Source organism: Empidonax traillii, unplaced genomic scaffold (genome assembly GCF_003031625.1).
Source record: "Empidonax traillii isolate 1590-97213 ecotype Southwest subspecies unplaced genomic scaffold, ASM303162v1 scaffold652:size654491, whole genome shotgun sequence".
In the NCBI taxonomy this organism is placed as follows: Eukaryota; Metazoa; Chordata; class Aves; order Passeriformes; family Tyrannidae; genus Empidonax; species Empidonax traillii.
In genome coordinates, this window is record NW_020955845.1 from 502,388 (window position 1) to 517,274 (window position 14,887).

General features: G+C 38.6%; 1 protein-coding gene across 1 annotated transcript in view; it reads right to left on the minus strand.

Moving 5' to 3' along the window:
* CDC73 (cell division cycle 73) overlaps positions 1-14,887 on the minus strand; it is a 103,410-nt gene that overhangs the window by 67,242 nt on the left and 21,281 nt on the right. The window contains exons 8-10 of the mRNA XM_027899248.1: positions 12,623-12,721; positions 11,301-11,379; positions 1,908-1,972 (exon numbers count right to left, since the gene is read on the minus strand). Of these exons, the coding sequence (XP_027755049.1) occupies positions 1,908-1,972; positions 11,301-11,379; positions 12,623-12,721 (243 nt within the window). The remainder of the gene's footprint in view (positions 1-1,907; positions 1,973-11,300; positions 11,380-12,622; positions 12,722-14,887) is intronic.

Consider the following 14,887-nt stretch of genomic DNA (forward strand, 5'->3'; position numbering starts at 1 on the left):
AAAAAAAAAAAAGGTACAATCCACAAAAAAACCCCACTGAGTAAAAGCAAAATAAAAAGCTTGTTACCTGGCAGGAGATTAACTATTCTACATAAAAATGCAATCTGAGATTATGGGTTAGAACTATGTGGTCCATCACTATGACAAAGTTTGGACAAAAACAGATGAACATAATTAACAGATTTTATTTCTCCCCTATCTGAAACACAAAACCAGTATGTCACTGCAATTTATGAATGAGCTAAACACTAAGGGCACCTTTTTAACAGCCTGTAAAATAAGGCTCCATAAATCCCTTACAACTCCTTTCTTAAACAAAAGCTTAATGACAGATGGAGTTTTAATATTTCTCATGACACCAGATGATGCCTTATGTGCAGTCATGCAATACCTCTTAAACAGTTATTTCAAAAAATTCCAGTTTATGTTAAAAAAGGGGTTTACTAGTTATTTAATATCCATTTTATTTTCTTTCTAAATGAAGAAACCAACAAGGACAGCTTAATAACCACCTCAAAACTCTAGGTAGTAGGCTCAATACATGAGGTAGTATTCCTAGAACAAAAAACCTTAACTACTTTTTATGACCTTAAAAAGCCCATATAATTTTTTAGAGTTACTGTGCATCCCTTCACTTTTACAGATTTTACACAGATAAGCTTAAAACATTTCTATTTTACTATTACCTTGCTTTTTTCTTCTTTCTTCTTCCTCCCCACAGGACAATTTAAACAGAACTTACTTAACAAGCCATTTCAAGTCACTGCCACTTGAAACAGGTATCTCATACCACAGAAACCCGGGTTGGGTGTAACAGTACTGTTTGATCCCTCATAAAGCAGCACAAAATTCAGGCAAAGTTCAAGAAGAAATCTTTAGACATAACAGGTTAATAGGTTATATTTTTTCTTCACCCAACCAATTTCTGAATTCATTTAGAAACAACACTGTTTATAACTAAGTAGATTCCTTCCTTCTATGTTCCCTCCCTTTTTTTTTTTTTTTTTTAAAAGTATGCTGTCTAGAGGAAGTTGGGAATGAAAGATCTGGGAAAGAACTTCATCAAACAAGAAAAAACTCAATGTTTTTAAGAAATTTACACCCAAGATACTATTTGATGTTCAAATTAGGAGTGCAAACTAGGAGTAGTGCATGGATTGAGGAGAGTGTTTAATGCTGTCTATTCATCAGATTTACGTAGGTATGCAGATGGCAAAAACCTTAATGAGGGCACTACATCAGTTTTGTAGCATCTGTCCTACTTACCAACAGATCAAACCAGGATTTATTTGAGAGCATTCGACTTACTTCCACAAAAGCAGACAAATACTGGCCCAAAAAAGGGGGAACCTGAGGGTCTCTCTTTCACATCTGTGTCTGTTGCAATTACCACCAACAGATTTGTACAGTCATACAAAAGAAATCCATCTCACTAGACTAGAAAGCTTCAACACAATGCCAAGGTCAAATTCTTCCACCACCTAACAAATTTATTTTATTAAATACAGAGTAGGAAACAGGAATACTCCAAAACCTGGTTTTATTACCTCAGTTTTGTGTGTGCAGTTTTATCACTTATGATTATGAACTATGTCCTTCCCAGACACACATAAGGTGAGCAAAACTCTGGGTATGTCTGGTTGCACCTCCACAAGAAGAATCTGCCAGCAAAGCCATCCCAGCACACTTTTTACTTCAAACAAATCCCTAAGTCCTCTAGAACATGTAGATCAAACACAACATTTTAATCTTTTCATGGAGAATAACTTCCACCAATTCTGTTACTCAGATTAAGTGACCTTCCAGAGCTTAGGCCAGGCTGACAAGATATCTGTATCTTTAAACATATATTTATAGGTACACTGTCATTTCTGTAAAACATATTTAGGTAAAGACTTCCAGCTTACCGTCACAGACTTCAGAGTCATGCCGTGGTAGGTGCCCATGGTGTCAATCTTAAACCCTTCCGTTTCTGCAAAGGAAAAAAAGGCTTCTGTAAATCATCTTGAACACAGGAGTGTCATGTCTAAATGGACAACACTGGAGACACCTTTGAAGTTAGTTTTTCAAAGAATGCATCTTGCCGTTGGGAGTGGTTTAGGTTCTGTTCACAATACAAAATACTGGTTCATCATTAGGAAATGTGCTTTCTTTAGACAGAGGTCCATTTGATATTTCTGCTTTTTGTAACCAGAATAAGCTTTTCCTGCTGCACAGAATAATTTAAACCACTTCAGGGAAAGGATATAGACTTAAATCTTTGTGCAAATATGTTACAACTTGCACGTGGTTATATGATACAGAGGATAGAATCTGCATAAATTCACACTACCAGACTAAAGGTTATTAAAAGAGATTTTTTGTTTGGGGTTTTTTGTGATTTCTTTTTTTTTTAGGAGTTGTAATTAGATTGAATTTTTGCTAAGTGTCAGAAGCTTGCAAGTGCTCAGTGACTAAACCTGCTGCCACTAGCCTGTTTGCTTTTGAGCACTCCTTCTCTGGCCCTCTGTTCTCAGCACTCCAAGATCCAAGCATAAGCTCCTGAATACTGCCACCAGAACTTGCAAGAAAACCTCTTGCCTTTTGTAGATTCTCCTGCCTCATACATCTACGGTCAACTGATCCCATCAACCAACCACCCAATTAACTCCGTCTTAAAATGGCATGATAATCACTGATCAAACCATGGTAAGCAAGCATTTGTCTACACCTAAGCAACTTTTGGGCTATTTCCACTAGACTTGGGTAAAGGCACTGTGCAGAAACAGCTATTTGGAACTGGTACATTTTTGTTATAAAACCTTCATAAAATGTACTGGCACAGAATATAACAGACAAAAAAATAATGAAGAATCAAAGCAATGCGTCTACCTGAACCTACAAAAAGTCCAAGAAAAATGTTAGATTTTCAAAACTGTTAGAGCTTCTTGCTCTCATCATGAGTAAATTAACTTGAATTGAAACTCAGACAACCTTGAAAACAATCCAGATGCTCTGGGAAGCATCCGTGGTTGCTCATCCTTTCTTCCTCAGATGAGGAAGATTATCAAACACTAGTAGGAAATGAGGCAGAAAAGATTCCCAGATTTAATAACTCTCCAGTGCCTGGAAAAATATACAAGAGTTGAAAACTGATCATACTCCTCTCACCACAGGAAGAGCCTGTTTGTGAACCCTGTTTTGGGTTTTACCTTTTCCACTCATTCCCTCCATTGTGCTACCAGACCTGCCACCACCTACTAAGTGCAGATGCCCAGTTGTTCCTGACAGTGGTTTGTTTTACACAGTCCCCTCAGCTCCAGCTCTGCTTCATATTGACTTGTCAAGGTCACCCCTCCCCTTCTGTCAGATTTAACATTTCTGAACTACACAGAGTTGATTCTGAGGCAGTAAAAATGCAGGTACAGCCACACAAAAATTCAGCCTTTCCTACTAAAAAAAAAAAAAAAAAAAAAAAAGGAGAAAACAAGAAAAAAAGCAGCCTGGCTTCCCTATATAAATTGATACTGCCTTACCACCTTTCCCCTCTACCCCAGGCTGTAACTACACACTGAGTCCTAACTCAGAGGTCACACAGCTTAACTTGAGCTAAAGATGGTCAGATGCAACTGCACTAACATTTCCATGGATAATAGTGTTTAACAGTTTTCTCTTTGACTGTATGGGTCTCTGTTTCTGGGCAAGGAGCACATTAACATTTCAGGTGGTGCCTGGAACCTTTCAGAACACTTGGTAGAGCTCCCTAGGTTTAAGAAATGCTTTTGCTGACCTGCAGTGACATAAATCAGACAAACTGTTTGTGAATATCACGTCACCGACAGAAAAACCTTTCTGCTTTCCAGATTGACCTATTATGGGTTCCTCATGCCTGTGACATGCAGAATTTCCAACTATTTCAGTGAGATGTTCTTTCCAAAGAATACAGACAACGGTTAACAAGGCCAGCACAGCAGCATCTCCCCATTGTGTCAGGCCTGCCATGGCTTCTTTCCTCTCAGCACAAATCCTGGCTCTATAATTATTTCTACATGTTTGTTCCCTGTCTCCATCAGCATTGCAAAGGGAATAAAGGCCCACAAGAGCCAGCAGCACAGTTAGAAAGTAAATCAAAAGGAAGAGAGGCACCTGGCAGAGAACAAGCCTCTGCTCTATTGCCACTGGTTTCATCTTTTGCAAAAATCTTTCCAAGACTCTCACAAAATCTGTCCTACTTTATTTAATGAGCCACAAGAGCCACAAACCACAGCTCTGGATCTCACCAGCTTCCTGCTCCTGGCCTTGTGCTGACCCTTCCTCCTAGCAGGAGAAGTAAACAGCTGGGATGAAGAGCCCCTTGTTGCCTCAAGCATCCGAGTGGGCTCTTCCGCCTGCTGAATGTTTCCAGTATCTGCACAGGGCCTCCAGTGCTATTTAGCAGCTACTCTGGTAGTAATTAAAATAGTTCTGATAATTTGCAAATAATGGCATAGTAGTTTTCCTTATTAATGAAAATCTAAGAGATGTTAAATGCTCAAAGCAGAATGTACGTACATTCCTGCTTGTACTCACATTCCTGCAAACAGTAACTGCAGCCACTACCAGCCCAGGGTCTGCTCTCTGCAGCAGGGTGGGACCAGGAGAAGAAACCACCTCCCAAACTGCCCACTAACTCTCAAATTTCCTGCCTTAAACTATCAAGCAACTGGTGAATGACAGTTAAGTACTGCCAGTCTCCAGATCTCCACAGCAGCTCCCCCTGAAGTGGCAGCAGCATGGACACTTTTCTCAGAATGGCACTTTTTTGACCGGATCCTCTCATGCACACACCATGTGATATTCTGCCAGCCACTCACTTCTCTTACACAAACAAACACTGCTACAAGTGACAGCCCTGCCACTTGCACTTTTGTGCCATTTTGTAGAGTCTCAACAGTCTGTACACTTGGCCACAACCAGCAGCCCCTTCAGCTCCACTCGCTGTGCACACCCTGTGCAAATCAGGAAACAAACGCTTCCAAGTAGGAACTCCACAGCTACAGCTTCATTTCCACTTCAGAAATTGCTGAGGGTGTTAGCTAGGTTAATGTTGTAAAAGATATTCAAGGACCAGGCTGGAAAGCAGAGAGGCACTTCTACCAGAGCATTCTCCAAGGACAGTGGCTGACCCTGATGCAGCCGCTCAAAGGCAGACCTGGGATACAAGAGGAACCACAGGCCACAGCAGAGAGGAGAACAGAGAGCGACCTGGAGCACCAGGGGATGTGACCCAGCATACATCAGCATAAACCATCTACCATAACCTCTGACTAACAACACAAAAGCAATACTTCTCTCCTTCCCAAACCACCTCCAACCTGTGCTGCTGAGTCATGCACCAGCACAGAGATGAAATGTTTATGCTTGGCCAAGAATTAGTTTGTTACTCCAGTTTCAAAATCCCAGCTTCACTGGTGGTAGTAGAAGCAGCAGCTAAAACAATAAGCCATCTTTTAAGAAAAGGTATTTAGGAAGAAAAGAGCCTTTTAAATAAAAGTAGTGTGATGGCAAGACTTTGGACCTTTATTTTTAAAGTCGGAATTAGATGCAGAACAATTGTTAAAAAAACTCACTTGAGAGTCTTAAATACATTGGGATTTTTCAATAAAATTACTACAAAGTTAACATACACATTTCCCTTAGGCAAAAAGCAGGTCATAATAAAGAGGTCTAACACTAAGGAGAAGAGAATGCAAGCAAAGCCCCACAATAATTTCATCATGAATAACTACTGCAATTTTTTCAGTTGGCCAAATATAATCAGTTTTAGAAACATGCATTGTTAAAAACACCGACATCAACAGATGCCTTAAAAACTACATTGAGAGACTAAACATAATAACTAGAACTGAACAAGCAATCCTAATGCTTCAAAAACATTAATTATCATTAGGGTTTTCTTTTTTTCTCCAGTCACTGCATGTATTAGGGTTACAGTCCCACCGTTCAGTGGCCCAAAGACCGGTAAAAGAACTATACATATTTCTTATGTGGTTCATCTCTAGTTACCTTTCTAGCATCACAATGTATCAATCTGAGTGACTTTCCTTATTTAAAATAATTAGGCCTGGAAATGAAAATATGTACCCTAATGTATCAGCTTTTTGGACAGATTATATTCCCCATCACCGTTTGGGCACATGTCCCATTTCCTTGCCTATAAGCATTAATGGTCAGAGTGCCTTCCATTTGCTCAAAGCCCACTGCTCTACATCCATGTAGGTCACTCTGCACTTTGATTCCACACCTGCTGCAGCTCTACTCATCCAATCTGGGTACAAACTTGATATCTGATGCATTACCAAAACAATAATAGCTTTAAAAAGACTCACATCAACCTGAATTTCTGGAAGGAAGTCAAGGCAAACAGAAACAGAACAAAGCAGTGTGTCTCTTAAACACTGAAGAGCTCAAGTGAAAGACTTGGTTTGAATTGTGGATGAATAAGATTGAATAACCACTTCTTTTTTGAGCTGTATACTCTTCAAACCCCAGACAGCAACAGCTCTGCAGACTGCCTGGAAATGATTCACTACCCGACTTCACAGCCCTGGTAATTTAATCCCTGACACAGAATTTAATTCTGCATAAGAGTTTACCAAGCACTCCTTTACAGTACTGAATCCTAACAAGTAAAAGTTTCACACCTAAATTTCCAAGCTACACTAATTACTTTACAAATTCTCCGTACAGTTCATATATAACACCTCTGTAATAATCTTACAAGTAATTAACACCAACATCTTAAATTTCTCATGGTACTGTTAAAAGCAATTACAGTATGAATCCACGTGTGTTTTCCAGCACTGATGCGAATGTACAAGACTGAAAGTTATCAAACTACTTGGTCACACCAAGCCAGAAAATAGAGACAGGCCACAGTTTTTTTCCAAATGTGAATCTCTTGCACATATTCTCTGCTAGGAAAGAAAAAGCAGAATCCTCTAATCTTAAAAGAGAATGCAATAAATAAAAGTCTAACAAGGCAGTCAAACTTTAGAACTCTCTATTTCCTGCTACCAGTTCTATTCTCCTTGTGTAAATGGAAATCACAAAATAACTTATAATGAGAAATACTTTATAAAGAAACTTCCTTAACAATGCATAGTAGAGAGAAAGAAAATGTTACAGTCCAGAGTCACTGCAAATTTAATAACTTGACAATCCTCTGCTGCCTTGGCCTAACACTTAGGACTGATTGAAAGCGAGGCAAACTTCTGCAAACGAAGCTATGTCTGAAAATCCAACAGAGTGACAAGAATAATTCAAACATAAAATGACAATAGCAGGAAGTCAACAGCAAGCTTTCCTGAAGGAAACACTTGGATGCAGTCAACAATATCCTTTTCACCATTATGGACTGAAATTTTGTCACCATTATGGACTCTCACAGTTACACTACATAGGACTGAATGTTGTGGAGGTTTTTATGGTTTGGGGTTGTTTTTTTTTTTTAGTTTTGAAGGGGTAGCAACAATTGGCTTCTGCTGTGTTGAAACCTTGAGAGCAAACAAGAAGAACTTCGCTGGAACAAGACTTACAGATCTAAACTTGGAGCAGCACAGAGGAACTTGACTTTGCACTTGTAATGAGAGATGCACTCAGTGGGTCACAAAAATGTTAAACCTTCAAGATTAGCATCCCAGCACTACTGCACACTTTGAAATTACAGAACAAACAATGAAAAGGATCATCTCAGGTAAAGCCACCCAAAAAAGTGGGGGAAAAACAAGGTCTAACACTCAAAACAGTTTAGTACCTACAACACCCTATAGAACAAGCACATCAGCTCAAGGTTTCTGCATAGCCCTAGTGAGCTGCAAGCCATATACATCAATAAATCTGTATTTAAATATCCAACACTGAGGCATACAGGAGAAGATACAAGATACCTTCCTAAGCACCAAATGACATATGGGCACAGGATTTCTGAATCCTGAGAAAGATTTAAAAATTGGGTTGCTCAAGATGGTATGACAGACTGTACTTCGAACAAGATGGTCTGTTGCATGAATAAGACACGACTAGCAAAGGCACACATAATAATGACATTATTAAAGTGTAAAAAAAAGCTCAAGGGAGTAATATGAAGGAAATGAATAAAACTACAAAGGTAAAAGTAGAGAAGTTTTAGCACAGGACGGAGCTCTGTGTTGCTGAAGAGAAGATACCATCCCTGAGTGCAGTAATTGGAGGGATTTCATCTCCTCACCTCAAAACCACTTAAGCAGTTGGGCATGATGGATGCACTGCCAAGTAACATGTTCTTCCACTGTGGAAGTATCCAAGTCCTGCTGCAAATGACATTCTAACCCATTTCCTATGGCACATCAGAGAACTTGAAGAATGTCAAAGCAAAGATTTCTCTGTCCTGCCTAATCAAAGCTGCAGTAACAAGACACCCATTTGAGAGGGGACTAACAACTCCTGACTCAGGGCTGCCTAAGCAGTTCCACTGACTGCACGTGGAACTGATTGTGTGCTCTTCAAGAACAGCACAATTACCTCCCCCCTCACATTTACTATTAAAGCAATCTAAACCATTCTGGCAGCAAAGCCTGTCCCATCTGGCATGAAAATTTTAAGTCAACCAGAGAGGCATCCTGATACACCACATCAGAAATAATGATCCATCACAAGAAGCAGAGAAATTTGGCTGCAACTCAGCAGTTTACTTGATACATGTTAAAATTTCTAAATTTACTCTCTTAGCTCTACAAGCCTTGAATTGCTTATGCTAAGAACAAGACTGATAATGGAAAAGTTCTGTATAAAACCAAACTCAGAGTCAAAGAAAAAGCAGTTCACCTCTTTGCTGCCTAAACTTTAAATGCTCATGAATACTGTGGTATTATATGAAACTGTAGATAGACAATAAGCCACAACCCTGATGCAACCAGGAGAGGAGAACTGTGAATCCTTTTACTGTTTTAATACCTCTGAGGAAAGAGCAAACAGGTGAGACACAAAAGCAGAAGCTTAGAGGTGCTGCCTCTTTTGACTTTGTTTCAATTTTTAGCCCAAATCACCACCATGCCCATTGTTACAAGCATCATACAATCCTGCCTTCCAAAATTTCTAGCCAACCACGTGAGCAGTCATAGAGGGTAAGACATGGAAACCCTCCAGGACAGAAATTCATAGGGTTCAACTTCATCTTGGGCGTTATTCATCATTACTAACAAATGTGGATACACTGACATAAAGACTGCAAGTTATTACACCTTCCACTTAAATAATCACCTTTCTTTCCCTTCAGACTTCTTTCCCAAAAGCCCCAATGCTGCAACCTTTCCAAACATGCAATTCTAACTTACTAGAATTACTGTTAAAAAAAAAATATTAAGAAACAAAAAATGCCTTACTTTATTTTTATTGATCACTCTTTCTGCTTGTAATCTCACTTCTGCACTGAAAACTTGGGAGCCACAACTTCATTTTGAGGGGAATTAAATTAAAAAATCCCATAAGGAACAAATTCACTCGTGATACAGCTGCAAGTGACGTGCATCGTTCAGTTTTAAGCAAATGACAGTACCCTGCTGAACAGCATAAAAAACATTAATGCCTAATTATGGCTTTTGAGAACCACCTGCACTCTGAGTGCCAGTCAGACTGAAATTTTAAAGGTACAGTTCTACAACAGAATACCCTAGAAGTAAGTAAGATCTTTGCCACTTCTAAAGTTGAGTTGCAGCTGAGGAAGATATCTCCAATATCTCTAGGTCCTTTCCCAAGAAATCCAGACTTTAATTACTAATTCTATGTGACTTCCATAAATGATGTATCCATACCTTTTATGAGTTAATCTCATGACTGAAATACATTGTTTTCACCACCTCATTTGTATTTCCAGTGCTAGCCTACACTAGCTAACTTGCTATTACACCACTGCTATTCTTAATTACAGATTTCTTTAAATACACCTAGAAAACGGAAATACAAAATTAACTCCACGTGTGACTAAACCAAATACAAGAAACCAGGAAGTTAAGGCACATAAACCTGTCCTAGAATGAAGGAGTGTGATCGTGACAATTGCCCAGGTAGAATATGACCATTTCAGGCATTTCATAACTACGTCACCACAGAACCTTTCAACTGGAACAAGAACCTTTCAACTGAACTGAACTGCAGTCCAGTTGAGTCCATCTCAGCACTGACAGAATCCCCCCCCAACACCATATTCTTAGCATCACATAATATTGAAAGGGATTTTTCAACATTATTATTTACAGACAGAAACATTTATTTTTCCCTGTCAATCATCTAATGTCTTCTTTGATTTCTGCTCAGAAAGTTTTATTCTGAACTCATACCAGCGAGCTGCTTGACTAACTCTTCTGGGTTCTTCCTTCCTGCCATGCAAAAACCTGTTATTTTCTGTTCCCCTCTTGAACTGCACACATGCAGTAAAAGCAAAAAACACACCCACCTGCTTAGTACAGATGTTGCCTGCATGGGTTGTTTACTAGAACCATGTAATTTGTCATCTAGGACACAGACCATTCCTTTACCTAAGCTTCTTATTGTAAAAGAGTCCACAATGAATTTATCGGCTTTGGTACATTTGAACTGTTACACTTGCACATTAATTTCTTTCTCTGCCTTTTATTTCATACTGTCCAGTTTAGATATTTACTATTTTTAACTCAGAAATGTTAGTAAAAGGGAAACTACTCAGCAAATACGTGAGTTTGGAAGACTTAACTCAGTTTGCTTCTGTTAATAATTTAAGTACTAGTAAAAATATTCATGGAAGGGTTGGATTGGTTTTATATTTTTTTGTTCCTTTCTTTCCCAAATTCCTTTGGCTTTTATTAAAACAACTCTTCATGAAAGTTAGTTTGGATTATTTTTTAATGCTGAAAAACGCTAGCAAACATCCTGCTTTGGCTTTTTTTCTCCATCCTGCCATGCAATTGTCAATGAGCAGCAGTGAGTAAAATCACTGCACTGAAATGCAACTATACAGAGGCCAACAGGGCCAAGGACTTCAAGAGAATATAACACAATATAAGACCAATTTTTCCATGGAAGTTTCATACACAAAAAACCACTCCCAGAAACACAGATGTATTCACATGTAGAAATAATTTCTAATAAATAATACTTATGGACTATATTACTTGAAAAACTATCTTTAGGTGTAGTTACAGCTTGTTTTTTTTTCTTTTCTGAGGTTTGCAAAGCAGAGAAAAGCCCCTCATCTGAACTTTATGACTCGTCATTTTTGCTTCTCAATTTTTTTTTTTTTTTTGAAAGAAGCATTGCAATCAACTTACCCTCTTTGCCTTTAAATCTTTCCTGATCATATCTGTTGTAGGCAGCCGGAATAGGTTGCTTATTTCGTAGTGTGGGATCCTAAAACAGATGAAATAAGATTTGTAAAGCATACTAAGAGGTATTTGATGGTTTGTGAACTTCATAACGTACTACTTAGAACTACTCTGTTGTATAAAACCAGTTCACTTTTGTAGGAGTTTCAACGCATTTGAAAACTTCTGATGTTTCCCTTCAGAAATCTTACAGAAACAGAGTTTAGAAGCACGTACTGAATGCAATGAGAACAACATGAAGCAAGACTAAAGTAGCAGTAACAAACTACGTTGGCTAAAATCACTAAGTTTAATGAAATCACTGAGTTTTTGTTATACTTAAAGAATTAGCAGGGGGAAAAAAAATAATCAACTGACAATTCATCATTAAAGCTTGAGCCACACAAAATTTTCATTTCAGCCTGATTAAGCTAAAATTTTGCTAAAGAAAATAAATAAAAACAAATTTTGAGGAAAAAAGGCATTCTGTAGAAAAAAAGTTTTAAGAAAGTGCCAATCTAGAGGCACACTCAATACCAATTCAGTCTTTTTTGTGGATGGCCTAGTTATGTATTCACAACTATTCTGAATGAGACATTTGAATAATGCCATGCACAACTCAAGAAATTCAACACAAAGCAAATATTTAAATGTTGGAAATTAGTTCTTTGTTAAATGCAGTAGCAGCAAAACCAAAACCAAGTATGACTAAACAGCTTTTAGAGCAGACAGCCACTGAGTTCAAGAATATATCGGGTTTAACAGAACACAATAGTAAACACCACAATACTAAACAAATCCTGTCTAATACCTAGATAGACTCAAACAACAAAGCTCTAAGTCTGTCCTTCTGATTTATTACAGGCAAAAGAAAGCTGGTTCGAGCTGTTCCCACTCATGAGTCATGCTCCAGATTCTTAAACATTTGCTACCCTATCTGTCAGAAAAGCAGCAAAACATTTCATTTGAAATGGCATTGCTCTCATCTAATACATTTTTTGCACATAGATGCAGGATGTCACCAATGTTTGCTAGAGCTGCAGAAGCTGGCACTAGCAGTTTAATCTCTCAGTAACAAGAACATATTGAAGAAATTAAACTCATAGATTCAACTCTTTAAATACCAATAAATGCAACTTAAAGAATAACTATGAAGTTATGCTTGAAAAGTGTGCATTCACTGGAAATAAAACACAAGAAATTGTGTATCTAATAATGAGAACACACCATGCTCTCATTTTTGGTGTCAGCCAAAACAGCCCCCACGTTCATCACAGCACTTCTCTTACCGTTGGTGCCGTGTTGGGTGCAGGTCTTTGCTCAGGTGCTCGGCCTTCTTCTCTGGCTTTAACTGATTGAAGAATCGCAAAAATATTCTTGGCAAAGTTCTGAAAAACACATCAGACACCCATGAACCTTGCTGACCATCCACATTTCACAGAATAGCAACACACCATTATGTTTCACCAAAAAAAAAGAAAACTAGTGCACCAATTTTCTAAATAGATGTTTTGTGATTACTCCTGCGTGAGAGGATCCAAGCATTAACACAGTTTTAAGGTATCATTGCTACCTCCTGTTCTTGAAAGCCCAAACCTGCTAAATCTAACCAGCCTCATTACACCACACTCTCTTTGGAACTCTTCATGCTGAAGCATGAAGGAAGAATGTTCACTCAAGATTTTCAGGACAAGTCTCATCTCTGAGGCCCAGGTATGAGTCCACTAAAGAGAGTCTACTAAAGAGAGCCTTGGCCTCCTGACAGCGTGCCTGGGGCACAGCCCATCCCTCTGCCTGACCCTGCCCTGCAAGGCTTCCTCCACCCAAGTACGTGCAGCTACTTGCAGGGAAGACTCCTCACGACCCTAGAAACGGCCCCTTTGGTCCAGCATGGAGCAACTGAGGCAAGAGAGCCACACAGCCACTTCCTGCCCTTCCAGCAAGGCTCCTGAGCAGAGCAGAATATGCTTCCACTGGTTGTTAATGGTTCACAGGCATGACCCCATCACATTGTGGTCCAGTTCTTTTATAATTTATTTTCAATTATGACTCCAATTGGCACCAGGTCATTCAAGCAGTAGAGCTTTTCATGTAAAACTGCAAGAAGCAAGCACAGAAATCACATTCCCAAGTCCTTGAATCAAGAGTGATACAAGATAATTCCAACACCTTCATGCAGTTTTATCAGATAATCAAGTCATTGAGGCAAAAATGAACAAAAGATAATGATCAAGGTTTTTAAAACATATTCCTCTTGGTAATATTATTAGAGTTGCTTTATTCTACACAAAAATGGAAACGCTAATTTAACTTCTAAAAGGTATATGCGTTGATTACCACTCAATAGGCATTTTAAGCTACAGGGTTAGGTGTACAAAATGCCCAACACTAATGTCAGTTTTCAGCCATGGTTCATCAGTAAAAGAAACCTTTTATTAATTAAGGAAAAGAGCCTATTTTTTTTTTTTTTTTTTTTTAACTGGTTCATTACAAAATAAAGTATTCATAAAATGCTTGCACTCTTCCAGAGTATTGTATACTAACAATGAAGAGGTGTTAATACCACCGGCCTTATGAAACAAACACATGAATTACAAAACAAAGACTTCTGGGGTGAATTTCACAGAAATCATTTAGAGAGAGTTGTACTGCAAAGCTTCTGCAAAGCCTGTTCACTTGACCTCAGCCAGCACGTTGTCAATCCACTTCAAGCCAGCAGGGCAGGAGGAGCTGGAAGACCACCAGAAGCCACTTATAAAGGCAAAGCCATTCCCTGAGCAAACCCAGTTCTTTTGACAAAGTGTAAAAGAACTCACACAAACTGTATTTGAAGGTTTTTTTCAGTCAGAAAATTCCTGGGAAAAAAACCCCAACTTTCAAGAGCTGCAAGCCATGCACATATCATTGATATGAAGATATTCAAACTCAGCTCCATTCTTGAGAAAATAAGTCTAAACTATACACTTTTACCGGAAATTCAGAGATTTCTCCCAAACTGTGGACTGAGCAGCATATCCATCACAATTCTTGTCATTGCTGTGCTTAATCCCACACCATGTCTAGGAAAAAATGAGCTACTCTATCTTCCCAAATGCACAAGGAGGAACTAATTAACAAGGGAAAGAATTTTCTCAGAGTGATTGTCAACGCAAAAACCAAACTTCTCCCATTCACATGGGAGCCACAACCAGCTTTCCCATACATATTTAATTCACAAAACCTACAGTTAACATAGTCTAAAAGTGAGTTTAAATTTCAAATTATAAATTTTTCAAAGGCCTTTCGGTATCTGGGATTTTAATACTTGGAAATGGCACATGCTGGACCAAATTTTAAATTATTCCAGGTAAAAAAAACCCACAAGATTTTCTCCCATCTGCTGAAAACAAGTCACTAATAAGCATGGAATTAGAAAGGTTCCTGCTGATGTCCCTTTTTTTTTTTTTTTCTACAGCATGAAAATGCAAGTCCCCCAAGGCCACAAATAATGTCTGTTTGGAAGGGGAAAAAAACAGCAGTGTTTTAACAAGCACTCGAACTAACATCATCTTCTT